Genomic DNA, 26,164 nt, shown 5'->3' with positions numbered 1-26,164 from the left:
ATTCTTTTAGGAGTTTTCAGTCCCTAGGTAGAAAGTCAGTTCAACAGGGAACAAATCACTTATAAAGCCCCCCACACCTCAGAAGATCACAAAGTTGGACTAGCCTACATACGGGCAGATGACAGAGGTGCCAATAAAGGTTAAGTGATATTTATTCAACCTTCCACGTAAGAGAGTTTGCAGTTCACTGTAGGAGGCTGCCCATTAAGAGTAGGTTTTTTTTTTTTTAACTTTAATCAACAATTTGGGATTTTAAAGAACGTCAGTTATTTGAAAAAAGGACATTTTAAGCGTATCTAAATTTCCTACTAATTGCAAATAACTGAAAGATGACAGAAGTCACCTTTGTTTCTAATATGCAAAACAGATGTAGAGTTTATTCACATTATAAATTTATAATTTTTTAAACTATCTATGTTTCATTTCTTGTTTTTCCCAAAATATTCCTCATTCCAGTTTTTAAACAGGACTGCATTATTCATTTTAAAATATTTTTTTTCCTCTTCTCCATCTTGGGAATTACTACTTATCCTTCAAATTCCAGTTCAAATATAAGTCAGTGCCTTAAATCAGAACCTATCTAAATGCTGTAAATGCAATTTATCAATTACAGAGCCCTGATCCTATTCTGGGAACTCCAAGGGCAGGGACGTGCCCCTCGTTTCTCCCAGCATCTCCGGGAGCTCCATCCTTTCTGACACCCTGCAGACGAGCAATGGATAGGGTTGCATTATCCCTTTGCCTGCTTCTCTGCCGGGAAAAGTGTTTTCTGGAATCTCTGCATCATACTGTACAAACCTGAGAAAATAAATCAGGGTTCTTTCTGTAGGGGTGGTTAAGTGGGAGAGTGAATGGCTTTGCTCTTAAGGATTTCCTTCTGATGAATTCTTGTTGGTGCAGAAATATTGTAGTAGCAAACCATGTGGTCATGTGTTAGCCTGAGAGGAGACAGGGCCTACAGCTATTACTCCGCCAGTGAGGGCTCAGGGCGCATTCTGTAACAGACAGCGCACTCCTAGGCATCTAAATTCCAGAGGATTGGGTACAGAATGGCAAGCAGTCTGCTCTATAGCCCTGGGATTATAAGACTCTAAAACCTTGACGTCTTAGTTAAGAAACTCATTTGCAATTACTGACCACAGAGAAAGCTCTCCAGGAAATTCCATTCGCTAGAGATGATCTAACTGGGGATTGAAAGAGTACCCCCAAGTCTGTAAATGAGAAGTACACTTGTCACTTGACATACTTTATTTTACTTCATTGACTAGGAGAAAGCAAACCTACAAAACTAAGTTTGCCCCAAATTCACTCTCACAGAACTTTTAAGTGAATCAGGATTATTAGAGTAAAAGTAGTATCTTGAGCACGGTGATGCTGGAGGGACAGGACACCAGTCACTGGACAGGCTATGGGCTATGGCCCGGGTCTTCAGTGAGAAGGGTGGAGCGCCCTCTGATCACTGCATTCACCTCCATTTTAGTCTTCTCTTAGTGATTCAAATTGGACTTTACAGTATCGTAAGGAGCCCATAAAAGGCATTAACGTGGTAACCTCTTTCCAAGGCCACTTACCACAGTGGCCACCCTCCGAATTAACCCAGCCCTTCCCGGGTCTAAAACTGTCCCTGTCCCTGGCTCAGCCATTTGTACCTTTAAGGTGCATGCTATCCTGAGCATCAATTACTGGGTTCAGCTGAGGATTCGTGGTCCTGTCTGCTCTTCCTGCCATACCACTCTCAGCACGACAAAGTAGAATCAGAAATGTTCCTGTTTAGTGCTAAGTCAAGCTTACATCTCTGGTCTAGCTTCCGTAAACAAAAACAAAAGTCCCAAGTATTTATGGTCGGCCCAACTTGCCAGGCAAATGAAAGAGGATCTTTTAAATTCGGTGCTATTTAGAGTAGTTAGACTGGAACTGTGTCATTTTCTATGAGGTTTTTCAAGGCCTTGGGTTCTCTGCTATTACAGTTTCTCTCTCTCTCTTTCTCTAATGCATTTCAAGGCCCGTTATAGATTAACAACTTACATTTTTTTTTTTTTTTATAACTATGACCCGAAACTCTTTTCTGAGCTTCAGATTTATATCCGTTTCGTTTAGGCTTTCATATATTTGGGAAGACTCAACTGGGATTCTCAATTTTTCTCCTCCCATTCCCAGAAGTCTCCCTAATCTCTTGCTATAGCATCCAAACGGCCTCAAGCTATACACGTGGGATTCATTCTTATTTTTCCTTCAAACCCAGTATTATTTTCCCTTTAATCCCAGTACTGAACCCATCACTAAATTATGTTATTCTTCCTATAAGATATATATGTAATTACAGATGTACATATACATATATATATATATGTGTGTGTGTGTGCGTGTGTGTGTGTGTTTCCACTCATTTCATTACATCTCCACTATTAACACACTCTCTAAGCTAGTGGTTCTCAAAGTACATACCACGAGCATAACACAGGGACTCCTTAGAAAGGCAAATATTTGGGCCTCCTTGCACTCCCAGATGTCCTGAATCAGAAACTCTGGGGGTGGGCCCAGCAATTCGTCTTTTACAAGCCTTCCAGATGCTTATGTTGCACACTGAAGTTTGAGAACCCCTCACTAAGCCATTCTATTTCAGCTCGACAACTGCAGTGCACTCTTAATTGGTCTTTCCGCTCCCATGCTTGCCCTTTGCTATATTACCTTCTCAGTAGACAAAATCATTTTTATTCCTAATTCTGATCCAGTCACTCCCTTGCTTAATACTTCTCTGTGGCTTTGAAATGCACTCAGAATAAAATTTTAGAAATATTTACCATGGCCTACAAGGGACTGCCTGCTCTGGCTCTTACCTACTGCCCTAACTTCTCCTCCCCGTCCCCTCCCTTAGCTATACCATGGAGTGCCCGCCTGCTGACCTGCTCCGTGGATCACTCGTTCTTCCCCCATCATCTGCTCTTCATCCAGTAGGCCCCTCTCCACCTCCATTATTCCTTCTCCCACCCTGCCTCTTACCACACTTGGGAATTTTCACACACGTATCTCTTGTTTACCATGTAACTCTGCCCTAGATGTTCAATTATGTGCAAACAGGGACCATGTTTATTTCGATTTCCACTGTGTACATACTGCCTCCCACAATGCTTATCACATGACAGGTGCTTTCAAACAAACAAACAAAAAAACCTACTTGTTGAATGGCTAATAAGATACAATTCGTATAAAGCTTAAAATACAAACCAAACAGAATAATCTTCCTGTCAGCTCACTGGGATGGTGATACAGATACAAGCAGAGCCACGCAGGACAATGTACAAAGGAGGTAAACATCCTGTCACGGCTTCATCAACCCCCCCCTTTATGCACAATCCTTCCTTCTAAAAATCATGACCCAAGCTCTACGGCCCCCAAGACATCAATTTTGCATGCTACTCTCAAAAAGCCCTGATCTCAATCATTTCCAAAGTGCCTCCTAAGGTGTACACCAATAAAGGCTAATGGCATAATTTCCAGGTTTGGAAGAGACACTAGAAGGACTTTTCTGGGACAGGGCCTGTGATGGTTCTTTGTATGTGTCGACTTGATGAGGCCACGGGGGTGCCCCAGTATTTGGTTATACGTTATACAGGGTCTGTCTGTGAGGGAGTTTCTGGATGAGATACACATTTGACTTGGTGACCGGGTAAAGCAGTTGCTCACCAGTGTTTGTGTGCCTCAGATAATCTGAGGGGCTGAGCAGAATTAAAGTCTGAATATGAGAGAATCCTCTCTCTCTCTGCCTATCTTTGAGCTGGGACATCGGTCTTCTGCTGCCTTCACACTCAGACTGGAGCCATTAACTCTCCTGGGTCTCCAGCTTGCCAAGTGCAGATCTTGGGACTTCTCAGCCTTCATAAGAATTGTGAGTCAATTTCTTATACTCTGTCTATCTATCTTATTGGTTCTGTTTCTCTGGAGAACACATAATAATGCAGGGCCCTGCCGGACACAAGAAAATCGTGTTTGTATGTATTACTATTTCAAAGTAGATCTGTGGACCTTGGCAAGCCCTACCTGATTGATAAGCCTTACCCAATATACCTGTCCACAATATCCCTGGTGAATGTCATACTCAAGCTTGATGCCACATCAAAGGACCTGCTGTAGAACTTCTTGAAGTGTAAACGGTCCAGCACATCTGAGCAGAAGAGGTCCTGCAGCACGCCTACTGCTCTGACTTCTGCCATCACCCCCAGGCTCCAGGACCTCAGCCACCAGGCTCAGGCCTGGCCTATGTAAGTTCCCTCCCAGGAGGGGAAGACAAGCAGGGGATGCATGGTGTGCTGAGCTCCAGCTGTGCTGGGCGCAGCCAGGGTGGAGGGACCCTAGCCCGTGTGTTCTTTCTTCCCTGGGAAGACTGGGTATATTCATTTAAAGTAACCATTAATTTCAAATAGGGCATTGTAAGTATTATTAGAAGCACGTTATTGAATGTTGAACCCGAAATATTAAAAAAGTGAAAAAAAAAAACGTAAAAAGGTGGTTGGAAAGCTGTCAGCTAACACCTAGGCAGGCATATTCCAAACAGAACCACTTCAGGGGGATGTAAATGCTAATCACACAAGGCCACTCCATGATGATGGTGCAACAAGACAAAACAAGGTCACTCTGCCATCAAGTGTGAAATTAGACAGAAACAAGGATGCTCTGCAACCACAAAAATAACTCAACATCTCCCTTTTCCAGTTCACATAAGTATCTACTGTTTTTTTGTTAGTGACAATTCTTGCCCAGCTCTTGTCGTCCCACCTGCTAGATCAAAATCACCAAGACACTGAGTTATCAAATTGTCTCTACTTCCTAAGATGACCTAACCCAAAACTCATCCCTGCTTCCTGAAACCTTCTTAGAAACACCCAACTCAGCCCAAACTCTACAGCGAATCCCATCTGAACTCCTACATCCTGAAGAAGCTTTGGTGGCAGGCGCTTGTTTTTCATGCAGTGAGTGAAAGAAACCTAACTGTGTTTGACTACAGATGACTTCCTAATGGGCTCTGACTACTGAACTTTGATATAACCTTGCACAAAAAGACGAAAAGAAAAAAAATACACCAGCAAATAAGGAAGGAAGGAAGGACAGAAGGGAAAAGTAATTTGACCAAGATTAAGATCTCCTCAAAGTATTAAGGTATGAGCTGGTAACTTGTCTGTAAAGCAATCAGAGCCTCAGATTAAACGAGATGATTCACACAGTTGCCGAGTATAACGTCAGGCATGAACTCCACACACATTTCCTATCCGCGCCATCATCATTGCTATCACTGCTGTATTATTATTGGTCATCAGTCCCTGCTGATGCCCGTAACAAGTTGAATGTTCACTTGCGGATGCTCACAAACATACAGACAAGAAACGTCTGCCTCAGGGAGCGTATTACAAGCCTGTTCATTCATCACAAAAGCAAAGGAAGAGGAACAAGCAAAACTCACATTGAGCTGCAGTTCATCTGTCCACTGTCCGATCAGGCGGTAACCAGGGCTGCTGGTGTTTGTGGTCTGGTACTGGAAGATGTCGTAACGCCCAGGGGCGTCCCCATTCTTGTTAAACATGACTGGGGTGCCTGCGCTGCCTGGTGAACACAAGACAAAGACAGATTTTAGAGTTAAACGAGTTTCCTTCTATCTCTTGCTTCCCGGGTAATGGCCTGGAGACCCGGTGATGAGCGAGGTAGCTAGGAGGTAGCCTTGCTGTTTAATAGGCTCCGCCGAGATGCCCCCTGAAACTCCTGGGCAAGTCATCACGATGGTCTGCGAATGCTAATTATGGAAGGTGGGAAGGCAAGATGCTTCCCCCTTTGAACAGCTCAATTTTTTAATATCTTAAAATATTTTATTCTACTTTGTCCTCTCTTTTAAGGAATAACAATCAAATGCATTATTTTCAAGAGAAAATATTAAGCTTTGTTGTTGTTATTATTTTAGTGTCCATCAAACACTAAACTGTGGTCAATAAAGAATCATTTCAAGAAATAATAAGTACATTTAAAAGATGAAATGCAAGAAAAACAAGCTCAAAAGTTCACTTACATACATAGCTGAATACTCATTGCATGTAAAAAATATTTCTGGCTGATTATTTCTAATTTGCTTTAAACGACAACCAGCCTTAAATGCTTAGCAGTTTGCCTGGTGAATGCTTCATAAATAACAGATTCTTTCTCAGTTTTCCATTTGGGTCTTATTTAAAATGTCTATCTTAAGATAAAACCAATGTTTTGCAATAATTAGACACTGATGTCAATTTAAAAAGACATGCATGTTTTGAAAAATATATATAAATTCAAAGTTGGATATGAGTGAAAAGTCCCTTAATATTAATCGTGTGGAACAAGTGGCAAACCATATACAAAGAATGGCAGATGTGAGTTTCGTTTACTTTCAGCAATACAGCAGTTACAAAAGAATCACCAAAAGTTCCTAACTGAGTGCTATTTCTCTCATGATCTATAAGAAACAGGAAAAATACCACTGGCTTCAGCATATGTGACTACTGTCTGCTCTTCCTATAAGTTAATACTAGATCAATATTCCCAGCAGATAACAGGGAAAAAACCTGTCATTTACAAGGAAGTTTACAGATCAATTACAGGCTGAAACAGAATCACTGAGAAGAGAAGACCATTTTGCTATTTTTAGGGGAGGGATGGGGGTAAGTCTTAGGTAATCAGCGTGAAGCACTTATGATAATTCTCATTAAAAATGTCAGCTTCTAATGGTGGCAGAACTCTGCATCTGGCTAGTAGTCATTAGCTTCTGCAGAATTTGGGCCAATGTAGTATTTGCATTGATGACGTGGATGAAAGAAGAACTAAGGCGTGTTAACTGGACAGGAGAGAGAACGCTTGCAACAGTAGAAAAGGGTGTCTACGTTAAGGAAGCAGGCACGACACTGAGAGTGATCCCACACAAACGATCACTCAACACAAGAATGAAGTTAAAAAAAAAAGGGGTCAGAAAGAGGGACAATATATTGGGTGACAAGAGGCATATGAAGTTGCAATCCTGGGCTGAAAGTTACCCCTGCTGGAAGAGAGGGTCCAGCATGTAGGCAGGATACAGGGGCAGCTAAAAAAAAACTCCACACTACCTTACAAGTGTCAGGCACAGACTTTTATGACACTTTTCCCTATTAAAAAAAAAAAAAAATCAGAGCTTGTGGTAGGTTGCAAAATGGTTCCCCAGGTAGGTCTAAGTCCTAACCCCCAGAACCTATGAATGTCATCACACTTGGCAAAGAGATTTTGCAGGTATGATTAAATGAAGGGTCATGAGATGGGAGAGATTATCCTGGATAATGTAGGTGGGCCCAGTGTAATCACCATGGCCCTTACAAGAGGCAGCAGGAGTCAAAGGAGGAAGGAGAAGATGTGAGGATGAAAACAAGAGGCTAGGGTGATGCAAGGAAGGGGTCCTGAGCCCCGGAAGTGCATGTGGCCTTTAGAAGCTAGAAAAAGCAAGGGAGTAGATACTCCTCCAGAGCCTCGAAAAGGAACCAGCCCTGCCTTCACCTTAACTAAAGCTCAGAGAGACCTGTATCAGACTTCCAAACTACAGAACTATAAGATAATAAATGTGTATTGTTTAAGCTAGCAAATATAGGGTAACCTTTTAATGGCAGCAATAGGAAACTAATGCAAACCTGGAGGGCACAGAGCAATGAGCTTCCTAATTTTACAGGTGAGGAAGTATACTTAGGTTCAGAGAGGGCAATCATTTACCTCAGGCCCACTCCGCTCATTAAATGTGAACAGTGAACCATAACTGGCTCTGGAATCCCCTAGAAAGGGTTTAAATTCCAGGTCTACCACTTCCTATACGTGTGACCTGCATCACATTATTCAGTCTTCCTCTACTTCTGAGTGTCGCTAATGCCACTGTCACAGGGTTAGTAAGAATTAAATGTAACGATGTACACAAGGTGCTTAGTCCCATGCCTTTTACATAATAAGTGCTCAATGGACGGCCATGTTTTTTTTATAGTTTTCACTTTTATTATTGTTTTCTCTGCTAATATCTCAGGACCAGACCCTGATGCATGCTGTCAGACTCCCAGACCAATAATGTTTTCCAATGCATCAAAGGAGTCCCTCCTAACTGGTATTTAATTTAAATTTCTCCCTTGGTGTAAACATTTTTAAAATTTTCCAAACAGCAGGCTAGAATCCACTCTGGGAACAGGCATTCATCCATGAGCAACGCTGATTTCATCCTATGAACTTGAATTTGTGGCTGAATCTGTCTGTGGCCAAGGTCACCATTTCAATTTGTTTCTTCTCTGTTTCTCCTAGACACTAACCCCATGGTCCACAAAGACACCCCTTTAAGCCCTCTCTGTAGAGGAATCAACAGAAGTGTTTCTTACTATTTTTCATGAAGACATTAATATTCAGATACTCACCTCTCCTCTCTTTCACATTGGATACTAGGATTCATGTTGTACTTTACTATAATTCTACAGCTTCTAGTCATTAAGTAATAGGACGTGAGCTTTTCAGAGTCTTTGAGAGGATAAAGAATATCAGAGGCCTGGAGCTCCAAAGGCTCTCAGCCCACCAGGTAAATATTCATCAGAAAGGTACATACTGCCTCATCTCTCTCTCTCTCTCTCTCTCTCCTTACAATCCTTATGAGGAGAAATGATTCTTGTGTTGCCCTTTCCATTCTCATTAAAGTTCATGCTTAGAAAAAATAAGGCAGAAGAGCTGAATACATTACCTAAGTGATGTGTAACAATGTATGGTGTGGCTCTGACCTTTTTGATGGATTCTACAATGCAACTGGCATTTTTCAGGCAGTTTTTTTCTTTTTCCCCACACAACTCCTTTTCAACTGGCATGTGGGATCTTCCCGGACCGGGGCACGAACCCACGTCCCCTGCATCGGCAGGTGGACTCTCAACCACTGCGCCACCAGGGAAGCCCCACCCCTGAACTTCTTGAAAGAGAAAAAGAGGGACTGTGTTCAATGAACTCTATATCAAAAAAATAATGATAATAATAAGGATCAAACAGATCCAGAGAAAATAAATAAGTTATCAAAGGAGAAGCGATCCTCTGCAGGAACCGCCACAATGTGTCAGGGCCAGAACACAAGTGTCCTAAAGTAAAGGAAACAGGGCCACTTGACCAGAGGGGATACTCAGAGGAGAGAACACTTGAGAGAATGCACTCAAGTAGGAAATCTCCTTCCCAGATGAGAGCATCTGAGTGAAATTCCTTTTTTTTCTCCTGGATCAAGAAGGATTGGAGATATACGATGCTCCGATGACAAAACAGTCTTCAGCATCAAAGTACTGACCTGACAGGTTTTCTCTTCTCTTCTTACCACGCCATACACAGATTCCAGAAAGGCTACCTTGATTCGTGTTCCAGTTACCTTTTGCTGCTCAACCAACTATCTTAAAACGTGGCACTCAGAAAAAAAAATGACAATCTGTGTTTTGTAATTCGGGCAGGGCTTGGCAGAAACAGTGCCTCTCTGGTCCACTCACATCAGCTGGGGCTATGGCTGGAGCACCCACGTGCAGCCTGACCCTTGGCTTCTTGGCTTCCTCCTAACATGGCGGCTGTGTTCGTAATACGGAAGTCACAAGAGAACCATGCAGAAGCCCTATGGCATTTTGTACCACAGAAGTCACATAGTGCCACTTCTGTATTAGCCACAGGCTCACTCAGACTCAAGGGGAGGGAATACAGATCTCACCCTCGACGAAGAAAAGCTAACTTCGTGTTTCAAGAAGACCACATGAGATATGCCATCTTTATAAAATATACCCCAACCCAATTTGTTTTCTGGAAAGGAGTAAGTCTAGGTACAGACAGGCTTCACATAAAAGACTTCATTATATAACAAGTCTCTAAGGTTGTGTATCCAAGACAACAAATTTGTTAAATTGACAAATATTGACACCTGGTTGGATGGGCCAACATCCAACATCAAGATAACTCAAATTTAGGCTCAGGACATTGCATTCATTTGGGATGACATAATTAGCCATCTTTTCTGTTGGTGCACAAGGGGAGGTTAAGTGATTGCTGAAGATGTAGCAATACTTTTAGAGCATTCTATTATCACTTCCTAAATTGACGCTTTCATAAATGTGAAGGTCGGAGTTATTAAAGTGTACTCTACTGGTCTGGAACAGAACTCCCAGGGGTATGGAAAATTCTGTACTGAAGTAACAGAAGAGCACGATTAAGCTTACTGAGACCAAGAAACATCAAGATTTTTCTAAAACATGCAGAAGAGAGAGGCTACAGTTTTCACAATGGACTAGAAAGAAACTTGAGTTCTAGGTCTGTCTCTGTCATTTGCTAGCTGTGGTTGGACAAATATTTTCTCCTCTCTAAAATGTGATTCGTTTATCTAAAAGTCAAGAAATTGAATGAGTAAAAAAATGTCAAGCTTCTTTTCACCCTAATAGTTGCTCACTTAAAGCGACATGAAAGCCACTTAACTAAATCTAACACAGTTTTTTTTTTTTTTTCTGCTTTACAAAACTGTTGAGTCCCACCATTAATGAATGTCACACGGCCCTAGGAGGCTCCTGCCTGCCTGTCCATATGGCAGAAAGAATACCCTTAGAGCAAAGGAGATTATGTTGACAACAGAGAATGACTACAGTGATGACAAAGAAAGGGAACGGACTGGCCCTGCCTGTGAGCTCCCACAGAGCCTGTGTTCCAAGATGGAAGAGCAGGAATGTTGTAATAAGCCCTTTCTCTCAGACACTTAATAAAAGTCAAGAGAGCAGGCCACGGGGTTGGGTACCCTAGGTACCAGTCACAGCATCATCAATACATAACTGTGTGGCTTCAGACATCATGATTCTTACGTTCTCTGTGAATCAGTTTCTTTATCTGCTAAAAAAAAAAAGGAAAATAACAGTATCTAAGCCATTCAGTATTATGAATATTAAAGAAGCCAATACACAAAAAGTACCTAGGACAGTTTCTGGCACATAGTAATCATTTGATAAACGTAGGGCCTGTGTCCAATCAGAAGCTCAGCATCTCTGGCTCATCAGTGGTAAGCCCGTCTTAACCAAAGTCTGCAAGCGTTAAACAGAAGAAGAATCAGATGAGAGTCACCAACAATATTCTCAAAATGACTCTTCTTTGTTACCGGCCAAAGAAGTGTGATGCTTACCTATGGACCAGCATACAAAGCCCAGAAACTGACCGCAGGATATGTACTGAATTTATGTGTGCTTTTTCTGGGAAAATTTGTTATATATTTTAGGAGATTCTGTAAGATAAGGAAGAAACTACGAAAAAAAGATAATTTGTAGGCGAACCATTTTTGTGGTTGTATTTATAGTCATTTTTGTCTCCATCTTAACTCGGAAACTGTTGGTTCCAAAATCAGATATGGTTCTTCTTCACCCAGATACTAGGTAACTCCTGAATGATTGATACAATATTGTGGGTTTAAGTGGATTATTATTTACAAGCAGAGAAGCAAGATTTTTTAAACCATAACATAATTATCTAAACCAGGAAATTAACATTGATGTAATACTATTTAAAACTAATCCGCAAATGTTATTAAAATTCCTCCACTGTCCCATTCATATCCTTTTTCTGGTTTAAGATCAGTCAATGTTCCCACATTGCATTTAAGAGTAATGTCTCCTTAGTTTCTTCTAGTCTGGAACAATTCCTCCATCGGTCATTCTCATGACCTCAACACTTTTGAAGAGTACTAGCCAGTTATTTTGTAAAATGACCTTCAGTTTGGATGTCTGGTGTTTGTTAACATTAGATGGAGGTCATGTATTTTTGGCAATAAGACCTCAGAAGTGATGTTGTAACCTTCCCAGGGTTATCTTTTTGTTTAATTAATTAATGTTTTATTGAAGTAGAGTTGATTTACTATTTGTTAGTTTCAGGCATACAGCAAAGTGATTCAGTGAATCACTTTTCAGTATATATATACACACACACACACACACACACACACACACACACACACACACGATACTTTTCAGATCCTTTTCCCATGTAGGTTATTACAAAATATTGAGTAAAATTCCCTGTGCTATACAGTACGTCCTTGTTGTTTATCTATTTTATATATAGTAGTGTGTATATGTTTCTCCCAGATTCCTAATTTATCCCTCCCCACCACCTTTCCCTTTTGATAACCGTAAGTCTGTTTTCGAAGTCTGTAAGTTCTGTTTTGGAAGTAAGTTCATATGTATCATTTTTTAAGATTCCACGTATAAGTGATATCATATGATATTTGTCTTTGTCTGGCTCACTTCACTTACTATGATAATCTCTAGGTCCATCCATGTTGCTGCAAATGGCATTATTTCATTATTTTTTATGTATTCCATTTGTATACATACATATACCACATCATCATCGTCTTCTTCTTTTTTTTCTTTTGGCTGCACTGCGTGGCATGTGGGATATTAGTTCCCGGACCAGGGATCGAACCCATGCCCTGTGAAGTGGAAGCATGGAGTCCTCACCACTGGACGGCCAGGGAATTCCCAACTACATCTTCTTTATTCATTCATCTGTCGATGGACATTTAGCTTACTTCCATGACTTGGCTATTGTAAATAGTGCTGCTATGAACATAGAGGTGCATGTATCTTTTTGAATTATGGTTTTCTCCAGATATACACCCAGGAGTGGGATATGGTGGCTCTATTTTTAGTTTTTTAAGGAACCTCCATACTGTTCTCCATAGTGGCTGCACTAATTTGCATTCCTAACAACAGTGTAGGAGGGTTCCCTTTCCTCCACACCCTCTCCAGTGCTTATTCTTTGTAGACTTTTTGATAACAGCCATTCTGACTGGTGTGAAGTGGTACCTCGCTGTAGTTTCGATTTGCATTTCTCTAATAATTAGTAGCATGTGATGTTGTTAAGTCTCGTTGCTGGTGACACTAACCTTGACAACTTGGTTAAGTGCTGTCTTCCAGGTTTCTCCACTTCAAAGCTGCTCTTTTCCCCTTTGTAATTAATGTGTTCCACGATGAAGGACACTTTGAGGCTATGCAAGTATCTTATTTCTCATCCTGCTTCTAAGCCCAATAATTTTAGCATCCATTGATGATTCTTGCCTGAAACAGTTACTACTGAGGTCTTTGCAAAATGGTGAGTTTTGTATTTCCATCTTTGCCCCATTCCATCGTGCTGTCCCTTCTCTTGCGTTTACGTATCCAGTTCAATTATTTATTTATTAGTATGGACTCATTGATATTTATTATATTCTATGAGCTTAACCCACTGTTGGCCCAGAATTAGCCAGTGGGATCTTCTTCAAGTTGGCTCCTTTGCCCCTTCCGCATGGTCCCATCAGTTTTTGAGCACTTTCTTGCTTTGTGGCACAGCACGGTTTCAAATTCATCTTCTACCTGCCCTGCTCTGGCCCCTGAATTGAGAGCTTCACTAGGGAGCCCTAGTTCTTTTCACTGGAGAACGGTATTCATAAATAACATGTGGGTGCAAGTGCAGTCACTTCTACCAGGCTGTCATGGCTCCTAGGCCCTCTCAGTGGACAGAACTAGACAGCAGAGGTTTGTACACACACAAACATACCCATATCCATCTCCCTACCTCCCCATCTGCACGTGTATTAAAAGCCATGAGCCCATGCTTGTATCTTCTGTTCTAATCCAACACAACAAGTCTTATTTTACCTTTCTCCCATCCTTACTAGTAATTTCCTTCTCTGACTCTCGTTATCCACAATATCTTTTATTAAATCTCAGCCCTCTTATGGACATAAATAATCTTCAGAATCGTGGGGGAAAAAATATACTAAGTTCCTAGGGATTGTGAAATATCTCTGTACAGTTATTCATGCCTTCAGTCTTATAGTATATAGTCAAATACTGTCTTCCAAAATTATTTGCACTCTTTATCTTTCTTCCTCACTCCCTTCAGTGTGGTTATGTTATTCATATGTAATTTAGTTAGGTTTATTACTGTATTAAATTTTGTATTACCCCGTGCAATGGTTATTTTTTAATTGAGAAATAATTGACATTCAGGATGGTTAATTTCATGTGTCAGCTTGACCAGGGATGCCCTGATAGCTGGCAAAACTTTATTTCTGTGTGTATGAGTATGTTCCTGAGAGAACTGTTGAAGTGAATAAAGAACTGTTGAATCGTTGAACTGAATAAAGCAGGTGACCTTCCCCAATGTGGGCAGGCATCACCCAAGCCCTAGAAAGCCTGAACAGAACCAAAGGCAGAAGAAGGGCAAATTCACTCTCTCTGCTTGAGTAGAGACACCCATTTTCTCCTGGCTTTCAGAAACAGAACAAGACTTATACCACCAACCCTCTGATCCCAAGGCCTGTACACCTGGACTGAATTACACCGCTGCTTCTATGATTCTCCAGCTTGTAGATGGCAGATCATGGGGCATGTCAGTCTCTATAACAGTGTCAGCCAATTCCTAAAATAAATCTCCGGTTGTATTTCCCACTCATCTCTACCCATTTATTTTAGGTAACCAATTACTTTCTGCCCAAGTTTTATGCTTTGAGAAATAAATGTGTAATGTGACATGTGGTTGGTGTGGAAAATTACAACCATTACTTCCATTAACTTGAGTACCTAGAGCAACTGTCCCTTCCTTTTCCTCTTAACCCCTCCCATTCCTGCTTACATTCACCAAGAAAAAACTTGGAAAAAGTCCTTCTATTTTAAGAAAAAGAGGGCAAACCATAACCCCCCCAAATTTATTTATTCATTGGCTCGCTCACTACTCATTCATATAATTGATTCAATCATTTGAAATGCTATAATTCACATACTCAAGAGTAAATTGCAATCTGACTACTTAACTTATGAAACACATAATGTCAACACTTAGGATTCCAAAAGAGACTGGAATTGAGACCTCTAAACAAATCACTTGACCAAGCAACTGGAATTTTGAAATATCTGTGTGGACATATACTGGATGAGTATGAATAGGTTGCTGTATTGCCAAAAGACTTGGATATCACCAAGTTCTGTATCACCCAAAGTTACATCATCGGATATTCCGGTTACCTCGTTTACCATATGTCGGAATATTAGAATTTTGATGTATACAAGGACGTTAACACCATACTGGGCATAATTTGACTTCTTGGATTCAGAAAGTATTGTAACTTGTTATCTTTCAGTGCTTCAATGTCGTTATGAGCACTTGTCATTTTTATATATAGTATTTTAGACATACTACGGTTGTGTGGCATTCTCTAGATGTTCTTTTCTTTTCTTTTTTTTTTTTTCGGGATGCGGGCCCCTCACTGCTGTGGCCTCTCCCGTTGCGGAGCACAGGCTCCGGACGCGCAGGCTCAGCGGCCATGGCTCACGGGCCCAGCCGCTCCGCGGCACGTGGGATCCTCCCGGACCGGGGCACAAACCCGCGTCCCCTGCATCGGCAGGCGGACTCTGCACCACCAGGGAAGCCCTAGATGTTCTTTTCTACAATATAAAGGCCCCCTGTCAGCCTGAGAAAAGAAAACATGGAGACTCACCGTTGAAATTCACATTGCGGATATACTTCAACAACTTCTTGCCCCCAGCTCGCTCCATCTCTGGACAGACACCCCGGTAGTCAGCACAGAGATCCTTGTTCATGTGATGAAGGGCATGAGCCATTGCGTACACCGCGTCAATCACGAACTGAACTTTACCCTCCTGCTCATAGGTGGAATCTTTTCCAATTCTCTCCTGTCCTGCACATTAAAACAAGAAACACACACAAACACTGGCGTTGAGTAGGATGTCTCAATTTGCATTTACTTTCAAATATGCTTAAAGAGAACAATGCTTTCAGTACAGTCACGCAGGCCACATATCCACGTTTGGCTACCATGTTCGGTTGCTTTGATAGTTTTTGGAATTTGACTTTGGAGCACATTACACTAACCTTTCTGACGTATTAGATAAATTTCAGAAGCAGCACTTCAAAGGATCACAATAAAAGCCCTTGTGATAAGCCACCACACTATTCAAAACATAGTGGCCCCACAGAACCAAGGGATTGCTGCGATTAGAAGCTGGGCTGCCACGTGCAAATCTTCAAAGCTCACTTAGGCTAGAAAGGTGATACGCCAAAAGAAAATGAGAGAAAACTAATGAAATACCACCCCTGAACTCATTACCTTCTTCTATACACCTGCTCTACTTCCTGGGTTGCCTGTCTCAATTGTGCGTATTACTGGCAACTCTGATGCTCAGGCTGGAAACCCTGATGTCATTTTTTCATTCTTCCCTGTCTCTTACTCCACCCTCCCACATACGTATATCTAATGAAGAGCCAAAACGTCACCTGAAACAGTGAACAGTTTTGGCCAGACTACCAATGCCCTATTTATGCTTTTCTCATCTCCCATCAGGACACAATGCTAGGTGTCTCTCTTCATCTAGTGATTCCTCCACGTTCATTTTTTCCAAACCACAGAGCTAATCACTTCACCCCCGTGCTCAGAATTCTTCAGTGGTTCTCCACTGCCTGCAAAATGAAATCCAAAGCCTTTCCCCTGACAACAGAGGGTGTTCATCATTTTGTTCCTATCTGCCTAACGACAGTGAGAACCGGCCCCGATGAAGTGTCCTCCACTGTCTTGGAAGCCTTATATACATGATTTTTATTTCATCCTCACTTTGTCAGTTAAATATTATTAGTCCTCATTATACAGATGGGAGAGCCGAGCCTTACAGAAATTAAATCACCCTCCGAAGGTCGTGTATAGGAAGAGCAGATGACAGCCCACGTTTATCAGAACCCCAAACCAACATTTCTCTCACTTCATGGGCCCTATCTCACCCTTTTCCTAGAATTTAAAACATATATATTTTTTGCTCCAGACAAGTATGGCTATTTCTCCCATAAACATCATCAGCTCTAACGTTAATTATCTTCGGTCATGCCCCTTGTCTTGCCAGAAATATCCCTCCTTGCTTTTGCCCATCATAACTTAACTCTGTCCCCGTGGCGCAATCTGGTGGTGACTTACACTTAGCTTCTTGATCAGAATTAAAGATTTTCATAAAACACTTCAAATCTTTATTATAAAATTATCACTATATTTTAATGCTCTACTAGACTTTCCTTTTCTTTTCTTTTTTTTTTTTTCCTTATATCCCCAGCACTGAACACAGCATTTAATATCTGGTAGATTCTGAACAATACTTGTATTAAATTAGGCATCCGTTAAGTACATGGTAATACCAGGAACTCTCTTTAGACCTCTTGTCCCTCTATGACAAATAATTAACCACAGATTGAATTTCACTTTCGCAGCAATCTTTCCCAGATTGTCTTCTATGACACATTTGTGTAGGAAAGAAACAGTAGGGATCCTACAACCCCTGTCCCTTCTCCTGCAAAACGAAGTGTTCCCGACAGCCACCGTATTAAACGTTATTAGGTTTCTTTACGGAGAGACTGTTTCAGAGTATTTAATATAACATAAAGTATGATTTCCAAGAAGGAAGTTCAGAATTTCCCCAAATTACGTGAATTCATATATTTTCCTTTTCAGAGCACACGTTAATATCTCAAACGGCAGACAGTTCTTTGTTTTGTATGTATCTCATTCAAGTACCAATCAACCTGGTGCTCACTGCTCTTCATTGGGTCTAGGCCTTTTCAGCATGTCTGGAGCAGGAATCTTTTTTGAAAAAGACAACATCCATCATGAATCCATACTGCTACTCTGAATTCAAATTCTGGACTACAGGATTTGTACTTAACTCGACATTCCTACACCTCTACCTCATTTTTGTTTTCATGAGGAAAATCCTGGTTCTTAATGACACCATTCTAACTATTTATTTGCTTGATTCCATAATACACAAATAACATTTTTAGAATAAATGTCTAACCAACAGTCTAAAAATGTAGCGTAATGAGCAGCCTTGGCATATATGTGTTTTTCAATTCTTACCGGAATATTTTGGTGATTTATTCTGAGAAACGGGATTGCTTTGTTCAAGAGTCAATCTGTGTGTGTTTTTGCTAAATACTGGCCAATTCCCCTCTAATGGGTGGTACCATTTTGTTCTCCCACCAGCAAAGAGAGAGAGTGTTCATTTCCCAACAACTTTGACAACCAAGTATGTCCTCAAACTTGGATTTCCGTCAGTCAGCTAGGTGAGAAATGCTACCACAGTCTATTTTTATTTGCATTTTTCTTACTATAGGGGAGGTTGAAAGTCTTTGCATACAGTTAAAAGCTACTGTATTTCTTTTCTGCAAACTGTTTTTATAAAAATTTGGTCATTTTCTTCTCTACTTTTAAAAGCTTTTTATTAATTAAGCATATTAAGTCTTTGAGATTAAGTTGCAAATATTTTTCCTAGTTTGTTATTTTTCTTTTACTCACTTTAGGTGTTTTCCAAACAAAATTATATTAGATTAAAAGATGTTTTTCTAAAAAAAATTATCAATTTATTTTCTTCTTATTGCTCTGGATTTTCAATCATGGTTTGAAAAAATGCTCCCACCCCAGGCTACAGAATATTCCATCCGTGTTTTCTTCTTGTACAATTTTATTTTTTAAACTTAGATATTTCATCCACTTGGAATACATTCTGGTATGAAGAATCAAACTTTTAGCTTTCTCCATATAGCTTCCTAGTTATATGCCAGTTCATCTTTTCTCACTGATTTGAAGTGCTTCCTTTATTATATATTAAGTTTTCCATGCATAATTAGATGTATTTCTGGATTTTTAAAATCTGTTTCACTGTTTGGTTTGTCTATTCGTGGGCCAACAGTACAGCTTCAATTATAAACTCTTTATAACATATTTTAATAACTGGTAGAGTTAGCCCCTCTCTCACCATAATTGTTCCTTCTTTTTCAAATTTTATGTTGACTTTTGTTTATTTACTCAAATGAGCTTTATTAGCTACTGATCTATCTTGAGAAGAGAAAAAAAATACTTGATGTTGAGTTTATGCTGTATTTATTAATCAACTTAGCCGGAACAGAAATTTTTACAAAGGTGAGAATTCCCACGTGTGTCTTTTCATTTGTTCAAGGCTACTTTTGCTTCCTTCAGTAGTGTTTTAAAATTTTTTCTCACATAGGTTTTGAGTGTTTCGTGGAAAGTGAGCCTTGGTATTTTACTTAGTTTTGCTGTTATAAATATGGTTTTCTTTGCTAAGTATTTCCTCTGGTTTTTGGTTGCATACATAAAAGTTATTCTTTGTTTCGTTGTGGTTGTTTTATTATTTTTCAACTTTCTATCACAAAAAATTTTAAAAACAGAGGAAGGTTGAAAGAGTTTTACAGTGACCTCACCAACTAGATTCTTACATTAACATTTTACTACACTTATGTTATAAGGCAATTCATTTTCTAATAATTTTATAACCTGCTACTTTACAAATTTCTCTTATTTTTTAGAGTACTTAAAAAGGCAATCTTGATGGCATTATGACCATTCTAAAATATATACTGTGAAACGTGTTCAGCCTAATAATTCAGGAGAGCAGTTTCTAGCCTGCATTCATAAAGACATTCATCTCAGAAAGAATGCCTTGAAAAACAAGTGCAGTATTTTAAATAATGAAATATTTCATTATGTTTGAAACATTATAGGTTTTACCCCTCTCCTGAAGAGTCATCAGGTATGTTAGCTTATTAAGGGCTCTGAGAAACACAGGTACATTTGTCTTTGGGGTTACCAGGACTTGAAAAATGTAGCCTTACATCAAGAAAATCAGAACTGGCAAGTTAACAACAAAAACAAAAAAGGCTAACTTTATTTCCCTACTGTTGCAGACGCAACTGCGTGCCAAGGTCAGAGTCTCTGGTTACTCATCTAGCACCCCCACCTCCTCCCCTAACTGAAATCTGCTTCTCTTCAGGTATCGGCAGCCACCAAAGGAGTGAGGGGTTCAGGACCTCTCCTGAGCCTCATTGAGTCTCTCCTCATTTGTCTAAGCCAATCCAGTTTCCTCCTTGGCAAGGGCTGATTTAGAAACAGGCACGGGTTACAGTTCTAGATGATGAGAAGAAAGAAAAGAGTTTATTGGGTTCCACATATTAAATGATACAAATGAACTTATTTACAAAACAGAAATAGATCCGCAGACATAGATAACAAACCTATGGTTTCCAAGGGGGAAAGGTGGGGGAGGGATAAGTTAGGAGTTTGGGATTAACAAATACACACTACTGTATATAAAATAGATGAACAAGGACCTACTGTATAGCACAGGGAACTACTCTCAGTATCTTGTAATAACCGATAATGGAAAAAACCCTAAAAAAGAATACGCGTGCGTGTGTGTGTGTAACTGAGTCACTTTGCTGTATACCTGAAACTAACATAACATTGCAAATCAACTACATTTCAATAAAAATTCTCAGAAAAAGTTTATTGGGGAACTCCTGAGAAAGTTTATTTGCTCTTAAAGAGAGATGAACTCAACTGCATCAAAACAATCACACACCCCCAACACACACACACACACACACACACACACGCACACACACACTGCATTTACTCTAGTCATTTTGCAGTCCTGAGGCAATTACCCAGCGTACGAATAAGAGCAGAACAAAAATGTGGCAAGGATGTGAAAATACAATCGAGCTGTGAGTTAGCCAAGCCTAGAATTACCCTACTTTTTTCTTTATTCCCCAAGTGACATACTCAATGGCTTATCCATTTAACTACAGCTTGATACTCAATGTTTTCCAGGTTTACTTGAACACTACACTTCTTATTCATGTACCATTTTATAACATCTCAAGGGACTAGCGTAAGTACACCTTCTTCCCCCCAAAAGTGAGAAAAAAAAAAGGGTAGTTTTAAGCAATATTTTTAACGATGTAAATTGAAATAGAAAAAAAGAAAGCATTTTCAATCAATTCTCGGTTAACAGCTCCTTCTTTCGGGCTTTCTGATGAACTGAGATGTCATTATATTCTTTTCTTGAATGAAGTTCATCCTTTTCATCACATTTCCCAGGAAAGGGTTTGAGGTTTAGATAAAATAAGGAGAACTCTGAAGCATTAATTATTTTTCATTTCTCCAGCATGCAAAGAAGTTTTCCTTTTAAAGTCTCCCGATTTTCTGATATAATGTTATTTTTACCCAAATAGTTCAGTATTTATCTTCAAAACGCACACTCCTTTAAGCTTACGTTGAGTAAATTTTCAGCTGCCCTACCTAAGAATAATCTACAAGCCCTCTCACGACCAGAGTTTCTAGTGTTCGTTCTGCTGGGGAAGTCTTCTTTCTTTGAAATATCTGCTTGTTTTGCTCATTTTAACATACTGCTTTCTCAGAATATACGCCTTAGTTAATACGCATGAGCAGACTATCAGGGAGAAAAAAAAGGCACAGAAAACGTAAGATATTACGGATCTGAAATTATTAATATAAACAATCCCACTGCAGTACGAAAACCAAAAGGAAGAGGAGGTTGGCCATAGGGAGGAAAAAAACCAAAGATATTTGCTAGTGCGACCTGAAAAACCTACCCAAACGGTCCTGTAGATTTGAACAACTGGCCCAGTGTTTACCATATGTTTCTATGGGAGTGATAAATTATAATTTGTGTTTTGATTTCACGTATTAATTGCAGTTATTTGCATCGGGAAGACCTCTTGGAAGTTATATATGCTTGTACGCACTGTGCTTTAAATGCTGCATTACACGAATATATTTTATTGAATGTAAAGCCACAAACTTAAAAATTTCTTGAGGCTAAAGTCCTGGGTAGTACTGTATATAATTAACTAAAATACTAATGTTTGGTTATACTTCAAATGATAAACACACTCTTAAAAACAGGAAGAGAATATGTCACAGGAGCTCTGAAAATAGAGTCAGGGCATATATAGGTGCTGACAGAACTGCTAGATTCTGGGTAAAAAGGATGCAAGGAAAGCAGGGTGGAGATCCTGGAACACTAGAAAATGTTGCAGGGTTCTAAAACCGCTACAGTTACCAGGCAAGCCTTCTTAAAATGCTACTGCAGTCCCTCCCATACTTTATTTAAAAAATAATAAAAAATAAACAAATAACTTGGTTTACTGGATAACTTTTTTTCCCCTCATGGGTGTACCTTCTTCTTTTAAGATGAATGTCAATGGTAAAATAAGATTGTTTTATGCAAATTTGCTTTTTTTTTTTTTTTAACAGTGAACACATTCATAGAATCTTGGGGTAACAAGCCATAGCAAGAAATACCAATTGAAGGACAGTCAGAAGTTCTGCATTGAGACGAAAAGCCTTCACTGCTGCTGTGCCTCTATTTGGAGGTGAGGCTGAACGAACCTAGCAATCGTGAAGAGAACGATGGGCGTCCCTGTCACAGGACGACAGGCAGCCTGCGCTTACTGTGGTCTTCCTGGGCACCCGGCTCTGCGCTAAGCACTTTTCATGGTTTCATGTTAAACCCTCACAACGCTTTCTCGGGTACCATTCCCCATCCCCGCTATACCTTATAGACCATCTGCTAAATTGTTCCGTCCACGTCTGCACACGGAAAAGCGATGAACCTGGAGTGTTCCCCTGTTTCTTTCCATTTTCAACTTTAGTTTAGAGCCACAAATAATCTCAAAGTTCATGCTAGCCATGATTTTTACATCCTCTTACCCCCACCTGAAGGTTTCGCTTGCGTTTCCAGCAAGGAGGAAATGGATGGTTTTGACAACCACCATCATAGCCTTCCCTGACCTCTCCTTGGGTGGAAAAGTTAATGCCCAGAGAACCTGCCAAAGCGCTGGTAGAGGGACAACACAACAGCAGCAAAACAACTGATCCTCCACCTTCGATGACAAAAATGTGACTGTAATTGAACCATTAACATCCTCACGTTCTGCAGTGAACACAGCGAGTCCTATGCTACAGACTCAAAAACAACTCTAGCAAAGGTATTAGAGAGTGTCTAGCCACAAACCCTCATTTCTAACCTTTTTCCATGCAGGATGCTTCCCAGAAGACTATTTAATCATCACAGCTGAGTTTTCTTCTACGCTTCCATTTTCGATTTCCAGATAGGTGCAGGTAAAGATATATGCAGTGAGTCAAGGTGTGTGGGACAGGAGTAGGCTTTGCACAGTGCATACAGGGCACCAGGTTGGAAGCAAGGAATGTTTCAGCCCCAAGTTTCACACCTCCCCCCAACGTGTGGAAGGTGTTCTGAGAGCCTGAGCTAAGGGCTTTATTTCCAAGAGCAGTCTGTTGTAGATAACGCCAGCCCATTGAGCAAAGGTGAGAACAGGGCTTCTGAAACTCACACAAGAAACCTTGCTGTACCAAACCAGAACAAGATGGAGTTTCTTAAAGAAGTGCATGGATACAGTTTCCATTTCTCACCTAGATTTCTTCTCTTCTGATTTCTTAAGGTAAATTTCTGTTTATATAGTTTTGGTTGCTTCTTGAAAGCAAACCGTAAAATCACTAGTGAAGCAATCTCTCCGGACATGACTTCAAGATTAAGAAAAAAGATACTTCTATAGATGCCTGGTCTCATCACCCATCCCTCAGCAGGAGCCCCTCCATTAATGAGGTTCTGCCCCTCTGAAATTCTGTTTATGGCATTCCAGGAATTGTATTTAGGATGAACTTTCAGGATACGGGGGTGGAGAGAGGGAGGGGAAGAAACAAAAGAAGGAAGGGAGGGAGGGAGGGAGGAAGGAGAAACGAACAGAAAGAAAGGAGAAAAGAGTAAGAAAGATCAACCTGAACCTGACGAAGCTTTTGGATATATTAACTAATTTACATACAGCTGATTCATTGTGCTGTACAACAGAGACACAACATTGTAAAGCAACTACAATAAAAACTAATTAGAAAACCTAATTTATAGGAAGTAGAGAAAATAAAGAAACATGTAAATCAACATTGCAGAGATGCAGAAAACAAAGTCCAAATGTAAAAAATTCTACAGAAATAGTAATAAACTATTTTCTTCAACACATAAGTAGCAAAAGTTAAAAAAAGTGGAGAGAAACATTTTAAAATTTTTTAAAAGACTTAAGAGATATATCAAACAGATGTGGCATATGGACTTGGTTTAGATCCACCTGTAAACAAATCAATGATATCAAGTATTGCAGAGATGCAGAAAACAAAGTCCAAATGTAAAAAATTCTACAGAAATAGTAATAAACTATTTTCTTCAACACATAAGTAGCAAAAGTTAAAAAAAGTGGAGAGAAACATTTTAAAATTTTTTAAAAGACTTAAGAGATATATCAAACAGATGTGGCATATGGACTTGGTTTAGATCCACCTGTAAACAAATCAATGATATCAAGACATTTATGACAGAAGGGAGAGACTACGGGATGACGATGGGGAACTACTGCTTTTTTGGTTTTTGTGTGTGTGTGTGTGTGTGCTTCTTATATATTTTTAAGAGTATTTATCTCTTAGAGAACATACTGAAGTATTAAAAAAATTAAATGTCTGGGTTTACTTTGAAACAGCCAGAGGTGAGAGAGAAACATTCGGGGTACATGTGAACATAAATTGGCTATATATTGACTATTGTTGAGGTTGTGTGATGGATACATGGCGACTTATTCCACTACTTTCTCTGATTTTTGTGTTTGTTTGAAAGATCACATGATGTCTATAAAAATAAAAAGAAGAGAAGGAGGAGAAATAAGAAGGGGATGGATAAGGAGATGGGAAGAGGAGAGGGAGGGGGAAAAAGAACAAAAAGAAGAGTATTGGGTTGAAGAATAGGGGAAGTAGGCAGGGAGGAAACAGAGGAGTTGAACTCAGCTGCCTGTAAGGGACACAGTACGTGCCAGACACCCAACTAGAACCAAGGGACACAGATATGAACACAAAACGCTCTCGTGCATGTTCTCACTGTTCACAGCTCCACTCAGATGCTTCTGCTTAAATGCAGTTTCCACCTCTCATCTCAGGGCTGAGAGTATGACTCTGCTCCGCAGGTATTTAGGAAGGGGCACACGCAGCACAGATGCTACAGCATATGGGCGGGGTCCCAAGTCACTTCCTGGAAGCAAAGTAAGCATGTTGTGGGGATGGAATGATTTCATCTCACTGCCATGATGCCCCTTTGCCTTGTGAGATGCAGAGAAAAGGCGTAAGGGAATTGATCCCACTACAGGGTTTGAAAGGACTTAGCAGAATCATTAGCCCAATGACAGTATAAATAAAAAGAAAAAGCCATGGTTTAACTCCATTTGGGTTCTGTATCCAGGGCTGGTGACTATAAATAAAAAGGAAAAATACGCATATATGTATGTTGAACTCCCTAGAGGCAAGACTGGGTCCTAAACATTGCAATATACCCAGAACCCGAGGATGAGTGAATATCCTGGAAAGAAAAGGGAAATATTGAGCAAGTAGCTTTCGTAAAAAGGTAGAAAAGAAAGATTATAATCCTTCAGCCGGGAGAGCTGACGGCTGACATGGAGCATTTAATTCAGGCGGCCAAATGACCACCTGAAACAGTAGCACCCCGAACGCCGACATTCGGGATCCTTTTCCTTAAACAGGGTTCTTAGGTACCTAAAGATTCTACTTATCACTGTTTTCAGTTAAGTTATTCAAGTGACGATGATAAAAACATTCTGTTAGTCGTTTTCAAGGCAGGATTAATTTTACACTCAATTTTATACCTATGTACACATACCTTACAACATATACTTTTGACCATTTAGTCATGATCACCAGAAGTGAAATAGTTTTTTTCCTACTGAACCTTAACAATATTCATAACAGAAATAAAGTCGATACAATTCTCGACTCAGAGGTTCCGAAGGCTCTGAGCTTCTTAGGAATGTCACATTCCATCTGTGTTTAAAAAAGAGTAGAACAGCTAACCCGACAAGGAAAAAACCTTAACCAGGTGCTAACCAGAAACCTAAAACTGACAATTCAACAGTCAGAACACACTGGATGATTTGCCTGAGGAGCTACTAGCCACATCCATGCTACCCCTGGAAGGAAATTAATTAAGTAGTATTGGATGAAACCCTTTTGTAGATCGGTAAAGAGGAGGTTCTTGATACAAAGTCTAGAAATCCAGACTTAGTTTAAAACACATGTAAGTCAGTACGATTTAATGGGGAAAAGCCCTTCAAAATCTCTCTATTTTGAAACCAGTGTGATGGTACTTCCAACTCTTCTATAATCAGGCCAACCATTTCAAGAGCTACG

General features: G+C 40.0%; 1 protein-coding gene across 1 annotated transcript in view; it reads right to left on the bottom strand.

Moving 5' to 3' along the window:
• GRM7 (glutamate metabotropic receptor 7) overlaps positions 1 to 26,164 on the bottom strand; it is a 323,989-nt gene that overhangs the window by 272,243 nt on the left and 25,582 nt on the right. Inside the window, exons 2-3 of the mRNA XM_024740677.1 lie at positions 15,524 to 15,724; positions 5,456 to 5,595 (exon numbers count right to left, since the gene is read on the bottom strand). Coding sequence (XP_024596445.1) covers positions 5,456 to 5,595; positions 15,524 to 15,647 — 264 coding nt within the window. The 5' untranslated portion in view covers positions 15,648 to 15,724. The remainder of the gene's footprint in view (positions 1 to 5,455; positions 5,596 to 15,523; positions 15,725 to 26,164) is intronic.

This window comes from Neophocaena asiaeorientalis, unplaced genomic scaffold (genome assembly GCF_003031525.2).
Source record: "Neophocaena asiaeorientalis asiaeorientalis breed wild unplaced genomic scaffold, Neophocaena_asiaeorientalis_V1.1 scaffold325, whole genome shotgun sequence".
NCBI classification, from domain to species: domain Eukaryota; kingdom Metazoa; phylum Chordata; class Mammalia; order Artiodactyla; family Phocoenidae; genus Neophocaena; species Neophocaena asiaeorientalis.
This window is presented reverse-complemented; position numbering and strand designations above follow the sequence as displayed.